Here is a 19,945-nt window from a genome sequence, read left to right on the forward strand (position 1 = left end):
GTGAGGGACAGTAGTATTTCCTAATATCAGGGACAGGCAGCCCCCCCTCGTAAATCCCTCGCTGAAGCTTTTTAAGCGCGATCCTGGGCCTACCACCCTGCCCCGTCTCCCCCCCCCCTCCCTACAACAGCTTTCGCTGCTCAGACTCGACTGGCCAAAAGAAAACTTCTGGTATATCATATATGGGGTGTTCTACATTGCGTATAATAGATTTGGGAGGGCCATCATTTTTAATAGAACTGCTCTGCCAATAAGGGAGACAGGAAGGTGCCGCCAGATGTTTATACATTTTTATGTTGGCTTGATAATATGATACTTATTTTTCAGAAATTCATTCCCTAGAAACCTACGCGAGATGAACTAAACACAATTGTAATGTCTACTGAATGATATTTGCGTTACAAACTAGATAAGCTTGGTTACCCTCCTGTAGGCAGAAAAGGGATCACTAAAGGATTTGCTTCTCCATTACAAAACAGTTGGTCTTCTGCACACTCACCTGGATGCAGTTGAACTCCTTTCAGGGGTAGATCGACGCCGGGTGCGACGGTTACTGGTGGCTTCTGGCATTTCTACTAGACAGCGTGGCTCCACTAACCACTTTGTGGAGAGAGAGAATCTTTCAAACTCTGAAGGCGAAATTAGATAAAAGCCTAACAAAATAAGAAAGAAAATATAGAATGGACATGAGGACACTGCATTGGCAACATAAGCAATTGAAAAGGCTTCAATGTTATTTTGAAGGCATAGCTAGTCAATGCAGTCGGTGCATTGACTCTATACATATAAATATATATGTACACACACACATATACATATATATATATATACACAAAAACATTTTACGAACTGTATTAGTATGTGTTTGTAACAACGTGTTGCAGTATCACATACTCTGCATACTTCTTTCATCTAGTGTTGGGCTCGGACGTTTGCAAGTTGCGTTTCTTCGAAGAACTCTTGAGTCATGGAATGCAGTGGAACTCCTTCCTTTGAGGATAATGTGCATGGGCTCCGACTCCATGTTTGATTGTTTTTCACACAGTAACTGAGAGCATGTATGGAGTAGTGAGTGAAAGAATGTAGCATGTGAATCCACCATGTACTGTCCAACATGTAAGAGAAGGGATCTGTAGCAAACACTGGGTACTGGGGAAAATGGTGGGTGAATGAGAGTCTACAGCACTAAACACTAAGAACAAATGTTTACAGAATAAGTAAAATTTTCGGTCTGTACCACTTGGCTGTAAACACACATACTATGCATAGACAGTAAAGCAGAAACCTCTAGACTGGTGGGTTAGTCATGGATGGTGCAGATGTCTAGAACAAGGTTCTTAATACTATCTGGCCAACCATAGCCGCTGATTGGCTAAGATAGCCACACTGAGGTTAACCAGGTGGCTTCTTTGCATATGTCAGCTATTAGGATATTAAACAGAAAGGCAAAAGTTTGGCCTTTTTAGGGGTTAGAAAGTGGGGTTATTAAAGCTTTGTGAAAGAAGATGATGCCCTGGACTACCCAACTAGCTGTGCCATGATGGGATAGCCCTTGTGGGCAGTGGAGTAACAAGTGGGCAGTGGAGTAACAATAAGGCAGCAGGCTCCACAGCGCGGGGGTCCCAAGCACCAGGGGGCCCACTTGGGCATTGTGCACGGACAGCAGATCAGAGCTCCTGACTGGGTCCGGAGGGTTGGGGGGGGGGGGGGGAGTCCCCCTCCAAGTACTTTGTAAGGGGGAGGAGCTCAAGTTGTTATGCCACTGTTTGTGGAGTTTTGCAAAGGCTACCAAGGGCTCGTCAGATTTGCTGAAGGGCGTGGTCTTGTCAGTACAGTATTGAATGGTACTATAATTGCATTTATATAGCACTTCCTACCCCCTACCCGTTGAATTGCTTTTTCGGCGACTAGCACGCTACTCCAGAACCCATGAAGGATTAGTAGTGAATTGGTATAGTGAAATCAGAAAGTAATTTGAGTAGTGGATATAATAGTCAGTTATTTGGATTGAAAAATATAGTGGAGGGATAGAAGAGAGAAAGGATTTACATTTATATAGCGCTTGCAACCCCTGATGAGGTGTTGAAGCGCTTTGTTGGCGATGTAGCACGCTATTCCGGAACCCATAAAGGATTAGTGGTGAATTAGTATAGTGAAATATGAAAGTAATTTGAGTGTTCAATAGGTTAGTCGGTTCTTTGGGGTGAGAAGGATAGTGGGGGGATAAAAGAGGGAAAATGTTTGCATTTATATAGTGCTTGCTACCCCTGATGAGGTGTTGAAGTGCATTTTTGGCGAGTAGCACGCTACTCCGGAACCCATAAAGGATTAATGGTGAATTAGTATGGTGAAATATGAAGTAACTTGAGCGGTGGATATGTTAGTCTGTTATTTGGTTTGAGAAGGATAGTGGAGGGATAGAAGAAGGAAACCGTTTGCATTTATATAGTGCTTGCTACCTATGATGAGGAGTTGAAACGCTTTTCGGTGAGCAGCACCCTACTCCAGAACCCAAACAGGATTAGTGGGAATTAATTTGTGTGGTGGACATGTTAGTCTGCCATTTGGATTGAAAATGAATAGTAGAGGGATAGAAGAGGGAGGAGGGATAGAAGAGGGAAGGGTCTAGAATTTTTTTGGGGTGGGGGGGGAGTTCATAGCAGTAGGAGAGGGATTGGGATGAGTAAAGAGGAGGTGGAGAGAGAATGGTTTAGAAAGGCTTGTTTGGTAGATCTGAATAGTAAGAGATATGAGATGATGCAAGGATAGAAGAGTCTAGAAAGGGTTATTTTGGGGATCATAGTAGTGGTATGGGGTTTGGGTCAGAGAGTTGAGGTAGAGGATATATTGAGAATGGTATAGGGTGAGAAATAGGGTAGTGCATTGTATATGCTCAATTAGAAGAAAAGTAATTAATATATCGATACATAAGTAAATGGAAGGTATATATTACCAACTGGTGGTCGCCAGTAGGTAGTTATAGTTAAGACCTCGTTTCTATTCAAAAAGCATTTTTTCTTTTCCCAATAACGTTGGTGCCGGTTGACGTATCTTCACGAAATTTTCAAAACTAGTAGCCCGCTCTGGTCAGCTCCTGCCGTGAAAGTTTCGGAGTGATTAGTCAAGTGGGGGCCGAGAAAAAAGGGGGGTCCCAAAGTATGAGTTACTTAACTTCGGTAATGATGTACTTGGTAGAGACAATTCTAGCCGCAGATTGCTTAACGTAGAATTATCCTCAGGCGTGACACTGGATCCGGAAAACTTTTGGTCACAGCATCCCTGCGCGCCAGGGCGACGGCATCGCGATAATCCGCCCAGGCGTCGTCCGCGCACGTGACGTCAGCGAGGTCACTTAAGTCCCACTCCGGCGCGCCTACGTCAGTTTTCTTCCGATAACTTTTCCACGCCACAACGCGGAGCCACCAGACAAACTGTAGGAACATGGGAACAGTGTGGGAATAGTACGACATTTGGAAAAAGGGAATGGTGAGGAACAACGCCATAAGGAAAAGTGCCAGATACTGCAGTACCCAAAGGCAGAGAAAAGAATAAAGAATAAGAACAGAGCCCAGCCCTGAACTGCCACCCTGCCAGAATGTAGACAGTTCTCCCCCTTGAGACAAGGAACGCATGCAAAATGTCATTAGAAAATGTAGCAGGATTATAACCCCAACCAAGAACAACAAAGGGGAACCAGTCCCAGGACAAACAGGGAACGACAACCCTCCAAGGCAACGCTAGCACAGAGTGCGACAATCCCCCAAGGAAAGAAGGGCAAGACACAGCCAGTTAACCCTAATACAAAGGGTAGCAGAGGGGCCAGGACCCTAGATACAAGAGGGAGGAAGGGGAGGGACGAGAGGAAGGCAAGCTCCAACACTGAAGCAACCAGGGCAGAGAGGCACAGGAGTACCTATAGACCCATCCTCTACATTGCCAAAGAGGAGGAAGAAACAAGACGAAAACCATCCTGTCAAAAGAGCGAAGATTGCACTTATAGAAACATAGCCATCCACTGGAAGTCGAATGCAGAAGACCAAGCTAAAGGTCCTCGCAGAACGGGTAGGAAGGGCGGGCCGTGAAGGAATCTGTGGCTAGAATCGTCTCTACCAGATACATTTTTACCGAAGGTAAGTAACTCGTACACCTGATAGAGACTACTAGCCGCAGATTCCTCAACGTAGAATAGATACCCTAGCCATACCCAAGGGGAAGGAGGGTCTGCGAAAGGACCCCACCAGCCTGGACAGAACAGAGGGTCCCAAGGGGACCAGTCCAACGGACAGGGCGATGTGCCCCGTCCTCCCAGGCAAGGGGAATCCCCACAAGCAGAACACCACCATCCCCAGAAAGGGTGCGGGAAGAAGAAAAGAAGAAAGAGGAAGCCCTTTCACACTCAACAGAGGAACAAGGGCAAGGCCAGGGGACGCCGAAGCACCCCACGTCCTTCCAAGGCAACAGAACCTCCAGCCAATGCCAGGCAAGGAAGAGGGAGAAGAAAAACCTTGAGGGCCCAAGGAAACTAGGGAAAAAAAGGCAAACCCACCATAGTCGGAAGGTCACAGACCAGACAGAGCGGTGTCGGCAGCAAGAAGCAGCCGGAAGCAGGAAGAACAGCCCGGGGGCCCCTAGGAAGACCGGACAGGATACACCTGAAAAAAGGGGAACACATACTGCCCCAGCCTCCAGGACAGCAGCATAAAGGCGAGGAAAGGCCTGGACACACCACCACGAGGGGTCCGCACACACAAAAAGAAGCATCTGCAACATACTAAAACACCACGGAGAGCAGAGGCCCGAGTCGACAACAACTCCCCAGCACAGCACAAGCTATATAACAGCTACCACTACCCCACATAGGGTATGTTTAGTCCCAAAACATGGGAACCCTCTTTGGAAGAAACTTCCACAGCAGAGGACAACCAAAAGAACCACAGGGAAAAAACCCCGAAGAAGGCTTGCCAAGCAGCCCAAGAGAAAAACAGAAGGCCTAATCTCAGGTCCAATCTGTGCAGATAATTGAAGGAAAAAACACAGTCAACAAAGGGTCGACCAGCAGCCAACAAAACCACAATCTCAGCAAGGAGGACTAGAGGGGCCATAAAACACACAGCACAGCAAGGACCAAATCAACTCACCAGTCACTGAGGGGGAGAAGGAGGGGGAAGAGGTGGAGGAGGAGGACGAAGCCCTTCCAAGAACCTCTGGATGGCCGAGTCTGCTGGGGCATGGAACAAAGACCACCATCGAATGGAAGATCAACCAGCCACGCCCGAACATTTTCAGGGAACACACTGTCCCTAAGCCAAGCATGGCGGCGGAGGGTGACCGAGGAAGCCATGGCACGACCCAGCACCTCCGAGATGTCCAGAGCGGAGCGGAGAATAAACGCCGCTAGCTCCCGGCCATCCAACGCATGATGTCGTAAGTCAACCTGAACAGTCTCCTGTGAAGTGGCGGATCCCAAGGACTCAGCCAAGTCCCACAGACAAGAGGAGGCCCAAGCCAACACATATAAGGTGTGAAGGGCCCGCAGAGCAGCGCATGTTGAGGCGAACATGTTGCACCCCAAAGAGTCCTGCCAGCGGGCCTCCCGGGACGGTGGAGACAGCAGTGGCGGCCGGGAGGGAAAGGCAGTACGCAAAAGTGGGCTGGAGGCAGAGGGGTGGAGGGAAAGACACGCTATGTCACACGGTGCTGGAAGGTGCCGGTGCAGGAGGTGTTGGGGCACCGGGTCCCCCGTAGCGGGACGCCTCCAAGTCCCCATCAGGGAAGAAAGAAGCGAACCCTCAAAGGGAAGTAACAGCTCCCTCCCACCAGAGCCCTGGTGGAGAACGTCCAAAAGATGATCTGCAGGGAAATGAGCAACCAGGTCACCCATGCGCAAAATACCCACTGCCTTGGACACAGCGCGAGCGAAGGCCACACCCGCCTACGTAGGGCCCCGTGGTGGAGAAGGCAGCTTTTCCATGGGCGACGGCAGCAAACTAAGGCGGCTGTCCCCGAAGCCAAGCAGGGCAGGCAAAGGCCAGACCTGAACGGTAGAAGGAGGGACCGAGGAGTGGGGGATCTGTTGCTCCTCCGGCAAAAAACGTGGCCTCGGGAATGGCGGGGAGCCACCTTTTGATGACGCCAGCGGCCTATCTCCGGTGAGGACGACACCAGCAGGCACTCAACCTCCGGAGAAGAGGGAGCATCCGAAGAAGAGTCCGCGACTTGACGCCCCTCCGGCGCCGTAGAGTCCGCAGCCTGAGGCTGGACGTCATCATCGTCCGGCACCAAAGGTGACGTAGGACAGGTGTCCCCCCCGCATCACGCAGTGCCGGGGAACAGAGCCGAGACGGAGCCGAAGTGGCCAAGAGACCTCGGACGAGGCAGCCGCCTGCGTGGAGGGACGAGAGGGCCCGGGGGAGTGACAAGAAGCCCTCCGCCAGCCTCGACCCCGAATGGGACATAGGGGGTCTACAGCACCATGCGGCGCCGCCAAAGCCGATTCAACCTCCGACTCAACCTTCGACGAGGCAGCCGCCTGCATGGAGGGGCGAGAGGGACCCGGAGGGGGGACGAGGGTCTCCGTCCAGCCTCGACCTATAGCGGGATGAGGGGGGTCTACTGACCCTTGTGGCGCCGCCAGGGCCAGCAGCTGCCGACGCCGTAGTGGCGTCACCTCATCCGTAGACCAGGCTGCCGCCTGTCCAGATTGCCGAGAGGGGCTCGGGGATGCGACCCAATCCCCGGCGGCCTCCCGCGACACCACAGGGACTCCTGCGGGAGTTTGCGGCGAGGCAGAGGCGCAGTGGTCCAAAGGAGGGACCCGAAAGGGCGCACCCCAACGGCACCACATCCTCCAAGCCTGGAGCTGAGCCAGCCGGGGCCGGAGCTGCCGGCGATGCCGCGGAGGGGTCTGTGAAATGCAAGGGATCCGCCGACGTCCCAGGAGGGGAAGGAGGAGACGCCAGCGAGGCCTGCAAAGCAACCGCATATGTCTCAATTTGGGCTCTCCACGCCCCCTCACTGGGAAACAGTGGATAGGGAGACGAGATGTTGCGCCGCATCACCCGCGGAGAGCCCCGCCCCCAACAGGCCAGAAACCAGCCCCCGGGGACAAACTGTGACACTTACCGACCGGGAAGCGACGCTTGTGCGGCATACGGCATAGGACGACGATGACGCCCGCTTCAGCAACCTTCCGCAACCTCGCTGATGTCACGTGCGCAGACGACGCCTTGGCCGGAGTTGCGCAATGCCGTCCCCCAGGCACGCAGGGATGCTGTGGCAAAAAGTTTTCCGGATCCAGTCTCACGCCTGGGGATAATTCTACGTTAAGGAATCTGCGGATAGTAATTTCTATCAGATCCACGTTTTCCCCATGTTAATTCCCATAGGAAACTTTAGAAAAAGCTACAGCCCGAACTGCTGAACGGATTTACACCAAATGTGGCATAAAGTTAGCCCTTGGTTCAGAAAGAGACCTTTTTGTTAAATGGTGTAAATCCATGCAGTAGTTCCTGAGAAATTAAAAAAAGAAAAAGTTTTGATGTATGGCGCAGCGGTGGGTTTGCTTCACTGTGATTGGCTGCCAACACTCCAAACGAGGAAGTATTGGCAGCCATCTTGTGACTAAGTAGAACCGAGACACAAGAAAGCAGTAAAACAAAGGTTAAACAAGCATTGGCATAGCCAATAGGTCTCGCTTTTGGGACTTTATAAGTATTTAGTTATGCAGCACAATTTACTTGGTGCAACAACATCAACTGTTGCACGGCTAAACACTTATAAGGTCCCAAAGGCGAGACTTATTGGCTATGCCAGTGCTTGTTTTATTAAGTTCTCTTCCTTGTGTGCTGCTTCACACCCTCAATACCTCTCCCTCATTCCTCGAAATTAGTATGTAAAAGCATAGAAAGTTTGATATTTTAGATTTGGTATGGCAGAAAAGCAGACTTTTTTTTGTTTAATTTTATCTTCAAAGCACAAGCTTTGGCACACACGGCTTTTTATGGCAGGTTGCTGTGTTGATTCAGCTGGCATCTGAGGCAGAAGGCATACTTCGCATGAAACTTCTGCTGAAGGTCCCTACATCTCCTCTCTGAGTTACTATAGAAGAACAAATGGAAAGTAAATTGGGTCTTGTGAAGCGTTTCCCTTTATGGTCTGATACTTTTTAATTCTTTTTAAAGTCTGGTGAGTTCCCATAGTAAAAAGTGCTTGAATAATAAACCGTGACATTAATAAAGATTGAAAACATTTCACTGTTTAGTTCTGATGTACAGTAAGAAATGTGTTCAGGACCAGCTCTAGGGTGGGGGCGTCATACTTGCAAGTATATTATGGTTTTAAAAGCACTTTCTTCCCTGTTCCTGGCCTCCAGTAAATTTCAGGCAACAATAAAAATGTTGATTACTACAGTGATTAATGTTTTTCCTAGAGAGTTTGGAGTTTTGTCTAATGGAAGTTTTGACTCATGGTGAGGTAGCGCATAAGGTTAATGTGCCTTCTGGACAGAACATGTAACCTGCAGATCACAAAGTGCATAATATGAAAATAGGTCAGTGGGTTACTGCTTTTGTCAGAGAAACCCTTTTCTTACTTGCAGTTTCCAAGTTAAAAATCCTAATATTAGGTTGATATGCTTTATTTCGATACATAAAATATCTTAAAAGCAATACATACAATAGAAATTAAAAAAGATATACAACAAATATACATAGGTATACATCCTTGAGCTAAAAAAGACAATAAAACATTGGAATACATACAATTAAAAAGAATTGATTTTAGTATATACATTTAAAAAGGAATTAAATGGATACAGTAAGCCTATTTAATGAGATCAACCAAGACCATTTTAAAAATTTTGAAACGCCACATACTACAAGGGGGGTGGTATCTGTAAGTAAGATGCGAAGGGCCACTGAATATTGGCGGGTGCCTAATGATCTGCACACAGGTTTAAGCCAGCGCTTTCTAGGATTACAGTAATCTGGACATTCAAAAAAGATATGGGCAACTTTCTCCACCCTCGTGGAACATAGGGCACAATAGGGGGAGTGCTGGGAGGTAGATTTCCATCTCAATGTCAAATAGCCTACTGGTAGAGTACCCACCCTAAGCCTAAAGTACAGAGCCCTATCAAATCCGATTGAAATCAAATCAAGATAGGGTTCGTAAGCCACCAGGTCTTTAATTCGTAAGAAAGCTGAGGTGGAATTACAGTGGGGTAGGTTGCTAATAAGTTTAGAGGAGACCCAGTCCCAGTACAATTTCTTTAAGGTGGCTTTGGGAGGGGCGGAGCGATTAACCCATGCTTCGCCCAGTCCTAATTCCCCCAAAAGACTTTTGATATCCCTCAACCACTTTATCTTATGCCAACCCCCCATAGCCATCACCTCAGACAGGCCCTCAGCATATGAGGCAAGTTCTGGGACCCTCCACAAACGAGCCCATAGCAACAGGGGCCGTAATCGTGCCTGATCTTCAATCGGTCTACATCCCAAGTCTAGTAACACAGGGACTGTGGGTGTGCTCAGAGGGAGAGCCATTAGATCTTTCAAAAATGTGCTCTCCACTTTGGCTAGTATCTCCAGATTACAAGTACCCCACAGCTCAGCCCCATATAGTGCAGCGGTGACCCCTCTAGCTTTATATATATCAATAACAGGGGCCATACAATGTTTAGGGGAAGAACAGTGTTCCCTAAGTAACGCGCCACCCACTCTTTTATGGCTAAGTAACATTTTGTTAATGTGCGGGGACCAGCTCATGGAGTCGCTAAGCCGGATTCCCAGGTAGTCAAACTCTGCCACTTTCTCCAGTCGGCAGTTATTCAGCACCGGTGGACGCCCTAGTTTCCTGGGGGGATTAATGACCAAATATTTGGTTTTATCGACATTGATCACCAATCCCCTCAGGGAACAGAACTCCTGAAAGCGGCCGAGAAGCTTTTGCAGGCCTTGGGGGGTCTTAGAAATGAGGAGGGTGTCGTCCGCAAAAAGCAGAGTAGGGATTCGGGTGCCCGCCAGGGAGGGTGCATCCGCCGGTTCTTGTTGTAGATACTCCACCACCCCATTCACATACAAGGAGAATAGGGTGGGGGACTCCCCTGCACACCGGGATCCTATCAGTCTTTTTCCCCCCTATGCCCCACCGCACTTGTGCGTAATTCCCTGAGTGTAGTTTGGTTAGAAGCATCAATAAGTAGGGGGGCAACCCCATGTTTTGCAGGACCCTCCACAATTCCTCCCTAGGTACCAGGTCAAAGGCAGTCTTCAGGTCTATAAAGGCCAGATAAAGACTGCCCTTGCCCAGCACCACCACCTTCCAATGCAGGAGCATTAGTCTAAAGGCCTGTTCGATAGTTCCAGTTCCCGACCGGAAACCCGCCTGAAAGTCTGACAAGATCTTATTATCATCTACCCATTGGAGAAGCCTCCCCAGGATCGCCTTCCCTGCCACCTTCTGGGAGGAGTCTAAAAGGCTTATGGGCCTATAGTTGGCAGGGCTATCCCGACATCCCTTTTTGAAAATTGGGACAACCTCCGCCCCTTTCCAGGAATCGGGTACAGGACCTCCCCCCAGGATTTTGTTCAGTAGGGAGGCGATCAACTTACCCCATTCCTTGGGGAAGGCTCGTATCAGGTCGCCCGGGATCCCATCTGGTCCTGCAGCTTTTAGTGGGACCAGAGTCTTTATTACAGCTTCGACCTCCCTAGCGGTAAAGGCATCGGGGAGGTCAACCATTGCTTCGACCACCGTGGATGGAATATCGCTGTTGCCCCCGCCAGGTAGGGAGTACAAGGCCTCGAAATGGTTGTACCAACTCAGGGCTGGAATGTTACATGTGACCAACGTGGCTACCGGCCTATCCCTATTCCTGACCATGCTCCAGAAACCCCTAGCATCCCTTCCTATACTGGCTGCCAAAAGGTCGGCCCAGAACTTTTCCTCCCACTCCTTCTTTGCTGCCTTCAATGTTTGATTGTAATCCTTTCTTGCAAGCCTGGTAGCTACTTGGGATTTAGATTTAACTGCACCCACCAAGGCTTTTTTCATAGTCCTACATTTTTTTGTATACCAGCCCTGTTTGATAGGTGGTCGCTCCCTATTATTAGCTCCCATGCGCCCACCAGGAAGAGTAAATAAATTACTTAGTTCTCTGGTTAGGTTGCAGAAAGTCAACGAGACCTCTTCAGAGACTTGGGAGGACAGGTCTAGTTTGTTCGAAGCTGCAAGCAGAAGTCACCCTACGGCTGCAACTTTCTCTGGGGATAGGGTAAATTTAGCCCACTTCAGCCGTCGACCACAATTAGAGATATCGACTGCCTGGGGATTGGGGGCCATATGGGGGAGGGATTTCTTCCTTCTCTTAAGCCACAGGGGAGAAAGAACAAGCGAGAGGAGATTGTGATCACTCTCAATAGTCGGAATAATCTCCATATCCCTCAGGTCACCCCATAAACGCACATCAAGCAGGATGTAATCTATTCTTGATGTGTGATTTGGCCTGTTGTAGGTATGGGCCCCTTTTAGATCTGATTTAGACCTCCCATTGACTGCCCTCAAGTCAAATTCCATATTAAGGAAATTGATCTGTAAAGCCACTTGAGTCCATCTCTTAATGGGGGGCAAGGTCAGAGCAGGAATCCCCCGCCTTGAGTCCTCCTCTTCGGTGCCTAGTACATCATCCGAGTCGAGGGGCTCAAACGTGCAGTTAAGGTCACCCGCCACCACGATATGGGACCCAGGGGCGCGCTGCCTAAGGAGATCCTCTTGAAGAGCAATAGTGGCCGATTGTGTACCACCCATAGTTCCTCTAGCGTAGATGTTAAAGATGTCCAAAAGCAGGACACCCCTAGAGTCCCTGAGGGTGATGTTGAGGAGGTCGGGAGAGTTAGTAGGATGCTCCTCCACCTTGCACTCTAGGGAAGTCTCAACCCAGATAAGGAGACCACCCGAAGGGCGTCCCTTCCCTGCCACCGGGGGAACAGCTGGGACAAAGTGGGTTGAGTAACCCACCTTGTGACAAGGCTCCCTGCACCAGGTTTCCTGGAAAATACAGATGGAATAACCCTCCACGAGGGTATTCCAATCCGGCAGGCCCAACTTCCTATCAATACCCGCGACGTTCCAGCTGCAAATCCTTAAAACTGGATCCGCCACAGCTCTCTCGCCGCGGGATACGGTGCAATCTCTACCCTCCAACTGATCCTGGCTTTCTATATCGCTGCCACTGCTTAATCTCCCATAGGACACGTTATCTCCAAGTGCAGTAATAGGTGGCATTGTGCTGTCGACCAGGATGTTACCCACTGCTGGTTCTTTTGGGGCTGCGCCAACTATACCCATACTCTGTACCCAGGTAGCCACCCCATTGTGAATGTCGGTTCAATATCCAGGATGGCTCCATTCCAAACCAGGCCATATAGCGCAGGGATGGAACTGAGGGCCCACTTGTTTACCAGAGTGAGATGGACCACTACTCCATCCCCTATCAGGATATGGACAAATGGAGATTGCAGCAGGCCTTGGATAGAAATAGGTCAGGTCTACCACGCCAATACTGGGACCGCCATTTATGTCCCTGTGGTTGCAAATAACTTGTGCTACTCTACTGTCTTGGAAGTTAACTATCACACAATCCCCTTTAAATTGCTTTTTGCCATACCCCACCGACCCTACTCTTCTTACTCCCAGGATCAACCCGTCAACACCCCTGGGAAGTGGTCTGTTGTTTTTTAACAAGTGTAGGGTTTTATTTTTAAGTGTTTGGTGGGATTTGTATTGTCCATCCTTCAGAATTGGAACATTTGTAAGGATGGCAACATAGGGATGACAATCAGGGGGCAGATTAACCGGGGGGCACTTTGGGGCGATTTTTAGCACAGAACCTTCCGGTTTGGTGGTCCCAGATGTACTTGTGGAGGCTGGGACCCCAGATATACTACTGGAAGTTGGGACGGGACGTGCCCGACCAGGACCCTTACCAGAACCCTTCCCCTTCGATGTGCTTGTGTTATTGCCGGATCCCTTCACTCCCGTCGGCTTGGTCTTACTAGGCTTCGTCCCCTGGGCTACGGAAGGTGTGGGGATACTCGTGGGTACATGGGCAGTCAGGGTAGTGCTCACTGGGCTCTCCACAACACAAACTGCAGGAGCATTTTCAGACGCCTGTAGAATTACTGTGTTTGCTGTGAGTGTTGATGTGGCGGGAGTTGACTGCGGAGGATCCGGGGTCACCATGTTACCAGCTACCCCTCCCTGACCATCCTCCCTCATCCTAGAATGATATTTGATAAGGGATTTCAGCGAGAAGAAGTTATCTAGGGTTGTCTGTTCAAACCTGCCCACCCTTTCCCCTAGCCCCCTTATTCTATCAATTATCGGAGACAGTAATGTGTTTATCATGTTTTCAATTTGCACCAGTGTTATCTGGTCATGGCTGGCACCTAGTTGACAATTAAGAGGGGGGGGCTACACATGCTTCGTTGACTTAATGACCGGGATGGTTGCCCCTTTTTTCAGTATCGTTATTGTCCTCAACTAAACCCTCCACCATTGCATTTCCTGTACCCCTACCTCCAAGCTTCTTCGATCTCTTATATAATTTGAAGACACTACCTTTACGCGGACTAGCAATCCTTTTCCTTTTAGCGCGAGAACGGTTCTTGGTTTCCATCACCGGTATGGCCAATGGAAAACCAGAACCACTAGGAGAGGATGCCGGGCGTGGTGAGGGTGCTGGAACTTCCTGGGAACACAAGTCTAATCCACTACCAACTACTGGAGTGGGGATGGGTTGCGCTACCAGGTTCTCCAGCCTATCAATACTATCCCTCAAGGAGGCAATTTGTAACTGGTCCGATGTAGGGGGGGTGAGGTAGAGGGGACCAGAGCTGCATACTGGTGACTTGACCTGGGCTAATAAGCCCAGAGAAGAGCGCTTTGGTGGAAGCTGTTCTTGGGAAAGGCGGCGCTCTGTCATTACAATCTCTTTCTCAATAACTGCAGCTACCCGTGTGATGAACTGGTCCATAGTTCCTATAATAGTACTAGGCCCCGCCTCTCCCCCTCCCCTCAGGATTTTCCCCGAGCGTTTGGACATTGGTAGTAACAATGGGGGTATAGCAACACACTATACCTGACAAAGTCCAACTCTTACAGCCGGGAGTAGCAGATGACAGGGGGGTGTCCCAGCCCAGCCTTGGCCAGCTCCGGACTGCCACAGACTGCCCGCCCTTTGCTCGGGCTTCGCTCGACGTCCCGCTCACGTCCCGCGAGACGTTGGACGAGCTGTTAAAATAAGGGGCGTTGCAGGCAGTGGGCGTGGCTATCAGGGGGCGCGTCCGCGATGTTCCTGGGTGTGCAGGGACTCCTGGGAAACAGAGTCCCTGCCGCGCACCACCCCTGAGGCTACTGCCACGCTCCCACTCCCTCCACAAGGCCCACAGACACAGCCTGCCGCCTCCGCCCTCGGTCTCAGCGCGAAGCGGCACCCGCGAAGCGGGTACGGCGAGCCGCAGCGCCGTCCACAGAAGTCCACAGGAAAGGGCAAGAACAAGGGTCCAAGATCTACAACCCAGCTCCGTAGTGTAGCAGCAAGGTGAGCGTCCCACAGGCTCACAGGGGGAGCCTAACTTTAAACACCTGGACAGGCAGGGGGCGTGGCTATCAGGGGGCGCGTCCGCGATGTTCCTGGGTGTGCAGGGACTCCTGGAAAACTGAGTCCCTGCCGTGCACCACCCCTGAGGCTACTGCCGCGCTCCCACTCTCTCCCCAAGGTCCACAGACACAGCCTGCCGCCTCCGCCCTCGGTCCTCAGCGCGAAGCGGCACCCGCGAAGCGGGTGCGGCGAGCCGCAGCGCCGTCCACAGAAGTCCACAGGAAAGGACAAGAACAAGGGTCCAAGATCTACAACCCAGCTCCGTAGTGCATCAGCAAGGTGAGCTATTAACTGAAACCAAAGAGCTGCGTGCAAACTGCAAGCTGTTATGATTTTCCCCCAGTCTTTGATTATTAATGTTGCAAAAAGGGTTAATTTGGAGAGAAATCAATCCTGATTATTAAAGAGAACCCCCAACCATGCATGGTGTTACCTTTTACATTCTGTGTTTGTACTTCTCCAGACCAATCGCTATTAAATTATATTGCCTACCTGTACAGTTGTCACGTGACTCCTCCACCTTGTAGTCCTCTGTTTTATGTAACATATCCTATACAGTGATTTGCACACATATGGTTGATTGTCTCTCTTTGACTTATAGTGTTTTGACACCCTATACTGGTATGAGTGGCACTATAAAATAATTAAATGCATCTGAGAGAAAGAGAGATATTGGTTATGGTGGCTTGAGGGGCACTGTTAAAGAGTGGTCATTGGGGGTGCCAACAAACCTCATTGCACAGGGGGCTACCAGCGCTAAAGCTGGTCCTGTAGGTGTTCGCATTTCTTACAGTATTTTGACGTTTGTTTTCTTTTATATTTTTTAAACAATACTTTACTGAGAAGTATTGGCACAGCAAACTACTTGCCACTCACATTATAAGGACGAGACCTATTTGCTTTTTGCTATTTATGCAGCCAATAGAGGTGGCGTGCGATATCTCCCCCAAAAATGCCACATATCCCTCTCCAGAATTCCTGCAGATAAATGAAAGGAAGTACTGTAATCACTTACTCTCTTGCTGTTGACATTTTGATTAAACCTGAATACTATTTTCTTGTAGACACATTTAAGTGAGATGTGTAAAACTTTCCTGCTGAAACGGGACCCGGTTAGAATGTATTTGTACCAGGGAGTTTGGATTTCCCCCCAGCGGTAGCTGAAAACACAGCTCAAAAGTAGTGCGTGTCCAAAATGTGGATGCCTGTATTTCACACATGTTGTATAATTTCCTTGGCAATACCCGTTATACTTGTAATGCCAAAAGGTACTGTGTCTTGTATACCAGAGGCTGCAGACTAGAAGAACATTGCGAAGTGAAGCGGTCATGGGATACTGCAGCTGACTGGCTGGCTGCGCTCCGTTGGTTTGTGACAAAACTTGAGGTAAACATTCCAGGCCACGTGTTAATTACTGCGAGACGAGCAGCTGAGGAGCCGAACCGGTACAAGCCTGGGCATGGCCAACCCACCAGAAAAGGAGAGGGTGCGCACGGGGCATGAGTGACCTCTCTGCCACCAATATGTAGGGTGTTGTGCTGAGGCCTGGTGGCACAGCAGACTCGCAGTGTGGCCTGGCTCCGTTGAGAGCTTGCTATAGCACAGTGGTGCCAAACAAGTCATCGGAGGAGGGTGAATCACTGACTTGCCAACAAAGGAGAGTCTGGGACAGTGCGCCTGCTTCTAACAAAGTGAACGCGGGTACGACGCAAGATAACATATGGCCCCTGCGCGGCCTGTAAACGCTGAAGAGGGAGGGGGGGGGGGGGCTGATGATGTCCTCGGGGACGGTCAAGGCAGTCACGTGCTTATATAACAGATTAATTACTGAGGGTCTGCCCCCGCTTGTTACACTGCGGAACCGTTGGGAAGCAGACATAGGGAAAGATATACCGGAAACGACGTGGGCACGACTAATGCGTCGAACCTGGAAAGGCACGCGCCACGCCCGGTTTCAATTGGTTCATTTCTATATACTTCACAGGGCCTACCTGACTCCGGCGAAAATCCAACAATATTTCGCCACAGACACGGCGGCTTGCCCCAGATGCCGAGCGCCCGTAGCTGACCTCATTCACATGCTGTGGTCCTGCCCAGCGCTGTCCTCCTACTGGCTCCTGATAGAGGACACCCTCAATGGGGTCACTGGGAGACCCTTGACGTTTGACGCGGCGGTGGGGATCCTACATTGGTTCCCTCATACCCCTAAAAATAAAATCTCAAGTAAATTTATTGACCTAGGGCTCATTCTCGCTAAAAGGGAGATAACCAGGCATTGGAAGGCAAGAGTTGGTCCATCGGGAGCTAAATGGCACAACGAACTCCTGAAGTGGGCCACGGGGGAGAGCACCTTGCGATACCAGCTGGCGAGGCGACAGCAGAATGAGAGGGCGCTGGAAGCAGCATTAGAATGGGAAACGATAGTGCAGGCCATGCGACATTACAGCACTTCCAGCGATTCCGAGAGTGATGACGCAGCACAACCTGAGTCCCGTTAAAAGTCCATAACATTGATCTATACGCAGTTACCTAAGGCTTCTTCCCATAAGCTCTTTTTGCACATATCGCACACTGTTGGCGGGACTGGGCGGGGGGAGGGGTTTGGTTGAGTGGGTATTGGGGGGGGGTTTGTTTCTTTTAGGATGATTTAGAAAAGCAGATGAAGGTCGTCGTTTATCCAGATCAGCCGCAGCAATATACCGGATCCCCATTTGCGATTTGATAGCAGACGCCGCCCGACCCTCGGGTTGCGGGCTGAATGGCTCTGTATGCAAGATGTTTCCTCACAGGGGATCGGCTGCCTTTCTTTTCCACTGAAGCTATATTGCTGATCTGTCATGTAACTTTGGCTAATTCCTGCAATAAAAATATATTTAAAAAAAAAAAAAAAAAAAAAAAGGAGGGGGGGGCTGGGAGTGCGGCAGAGAGCACACAGAGCGATTCCCTTGTGGGAGCGAACAGGGGCACCACCCAAAGCTCGCTCCCGCAAAGGAATCGCCAAATGTGCTCGCGCTGGCATTGAATGCAATGCAACCAGTGCACGTTTTCCCCCGAAAAAGCAAATCGATTGAAAGACGTTCCCTATGCAGTGCATGCGCGCTGCGTAGGCTTGACCTAAAAAAAAACGGACCGTCTGTGCCAGGGCACTAAACAGAGCCCGATAGAGACCCGGTTTGAGGCCCCCTAAAAAAAAACTGCTGGTACTCAGACCCGGCCCAATTAAAGCCCTGGCTACATCCAACCTTCCAACCATACTCCCATAGGGTGACCAATAGCAATGAGAAGCCTAGCTCATTACAGCCTTGGCAAGGGTAGGACGTGCTATACAAATGCTGCAATGAAAAGTCTGGAAAAGATAGAAATGTTGAAAAATCCACAGAACACAGGCACATGCTTCTGTGTGTTCTAGAGAGGTGTGTACATAAACACAAGACTATTTAAAAGGAAAATTACAATTAGACAGTACAGACTAGTCTCTCCAGTAAGGACTCAACCCACTGTGCTATTTTAACATCACTATGCCATGCATCAAGGCATAGTGTATGTAAATCCTGCCAATATGATTGTCCCTTTCACATTTTCGGTGGCCCAGGGTCTCAGAACAAAAGCAGCTTAATCAGACATTATGGAGTGCAGTGTAGCTTATATTAATGCAGGACAGTCTGTCTCTTTATACAGTTGTATTTTGATGGATCTGAAAAGTGAGGCACAGGGAGAGTGAGTCACTTGCCGAGAATCACCCATTTTGTTGATGTGGAAAGGCCAAGATTAGAATTCACAACCCAGGCTCTACATTTTTATTTTTAAAGCTTTATTTTCAGTTTTACACATGGTAATTCGTAATGTTCAACGCGGTACACAGCAAATGCGCCTTCATATCCCAGTGGTGCGCAAGAAAACAAGTTACTTACCTGTAACTTTGGTTCCCCAGTATTGGTAACTTTCATAGATTCCCATGCTTTGTATCATTCCCCGTCGTCGGAATGGGAGCCTCGGTAAATAGTAAAAAACTATAGTAGTAAGCACAAAGTGAAAAAATAGGCCTAGGCCTCATCTCATTTTGTAGCTTATCCACCTCTTTGTGTAAAAGAGACCAAATTTCTGCAGCAGCCAATCAGAGCAGCCTCACCCCATAGAACCTTCCTGAGAGAAGCTCAGAGCCTCAGATTTTCGTAGCCGTTGTATACAGCTATCCACCAAGATCAGAAGAGTGAGCTTTCCCAGGGGAGGTGGGTGGGCGCATGGGAATCTATGAAAGTTACCAATACTGGGGAACCAAAGTTACAGGTAAGTAACTTGTTTTCTTGCCCCAGTATTGGAACTTTCATAGATTCCCATGCTTTGTATCAGAGTAACTAGCAGTAAAGAAAAACATATTTTGTCATACCTAAACCTGAAAATGTGACATATCTCTGTAAAAAAACAGCAGAACACATAGGATCATGAAATATGACAATAATGCAGTATACAAAATATGCAAAGGAAGGCGGGATAGAAAGGAAAGCTCACCGACTTATTGGAAAAGGTTCCTCAGGACTGCTTGGCCCACTGCTGCATCCTCCCTCACAGAAGAATCCAGACAATAGTGGCGGGTGAAGGTGTGGACACTGCTCCACGTAGCCGCCCTGCAAATGTCCTTGATAGGGACTCCTGCGAATAACGCCGCAGATGAAGCCATGGATCTGGTAGAGTGAGCACGAACTGCTCGCTGCAGAGGTTTCCCAGCCGCCTGGTGACAAAATTGTATAGCACTGGAAATCCAACGGGAAATACAAGCCTTCGAAACAGCACAACCCTTGCGTGGAGCACTGAAGGAAACAAAGAGCTGTGAAGATTTCCTGAACTGCTTCGTTCGCTCCAGATAGAATTTCAGGCATCTGTGAATGTCCAGAGAGTGCAGAGTTCTTTCCGCAGGTGAAGAAGGTTTTGGAAAGAATGGTTTCAAGACCACGGGTTCATTTAGGTGGAATTCCGAAGGAACTTTCGGGATAAATTTAGGATTTGTCCGTAGAATCAGCACATTATTCTTAAACTGGAGAAAAGGTTCCTCAATCGTGAAAGCCTGGATCTCGCTTACTCTACGAGCCGATGTCAGGGCCAAGAGAAGAGCCACTTTCCAGGAAAGAAATTTAAGGTCAGACTTATGCACAGGTTCAAAAGGGGCTTTCATGAGGGATGACAGAACCAGATTCAAGTGCCAAGTTGGAGGAGGTGGTCGAACTGGAGGAAAAACCCTGAACAAACCTTTCAGGAATTGTTTGACAATCCTAGCCGACCATAGGGAAG

The 19,945-nt window shown here is 49.3% G+C and overlaps 1 protein-coding gene across 4 annotated transcripts in view; it reads right to left on the reverse strand.

Moving 5' to 3' along the window:
* Window positions 1-19,945, reverse strand: part of LLGL2 (LLGL scribble cell polarity complex component 2) — a 1,008,116-nt gene that overhangs the window by 161,219 nt on the left and 826,952 nt on the right. For all 4 annotated transcript variants that reach the window (XM_086930752.1, XM_086930755.1, XM_086930754.1 and 1 more), the window contains exon 21: window positions 500-653. In XM_086930752.1, coding sequence (XP_086786878.1) covers window positions 500-653 — 154 coding nt within the window. The remainder of the gene's footprint in view (window positions 1-499; window positions 654-19,945) is intronic.

The sequence above is a fragment of the Lissotriton vulgaris genome, chromosome 7, assembly GCF_964263255.1.
Source record: "Lissotriton vulgaris chromosome 7, aLisVul1.2, whole genome shotgun sequence".
NCBI lineage: Eukaryota > Metazoa > Chordata > Amphibia > Caudata > Salamandridae > Lissotriton > Lissotriton vulgaris.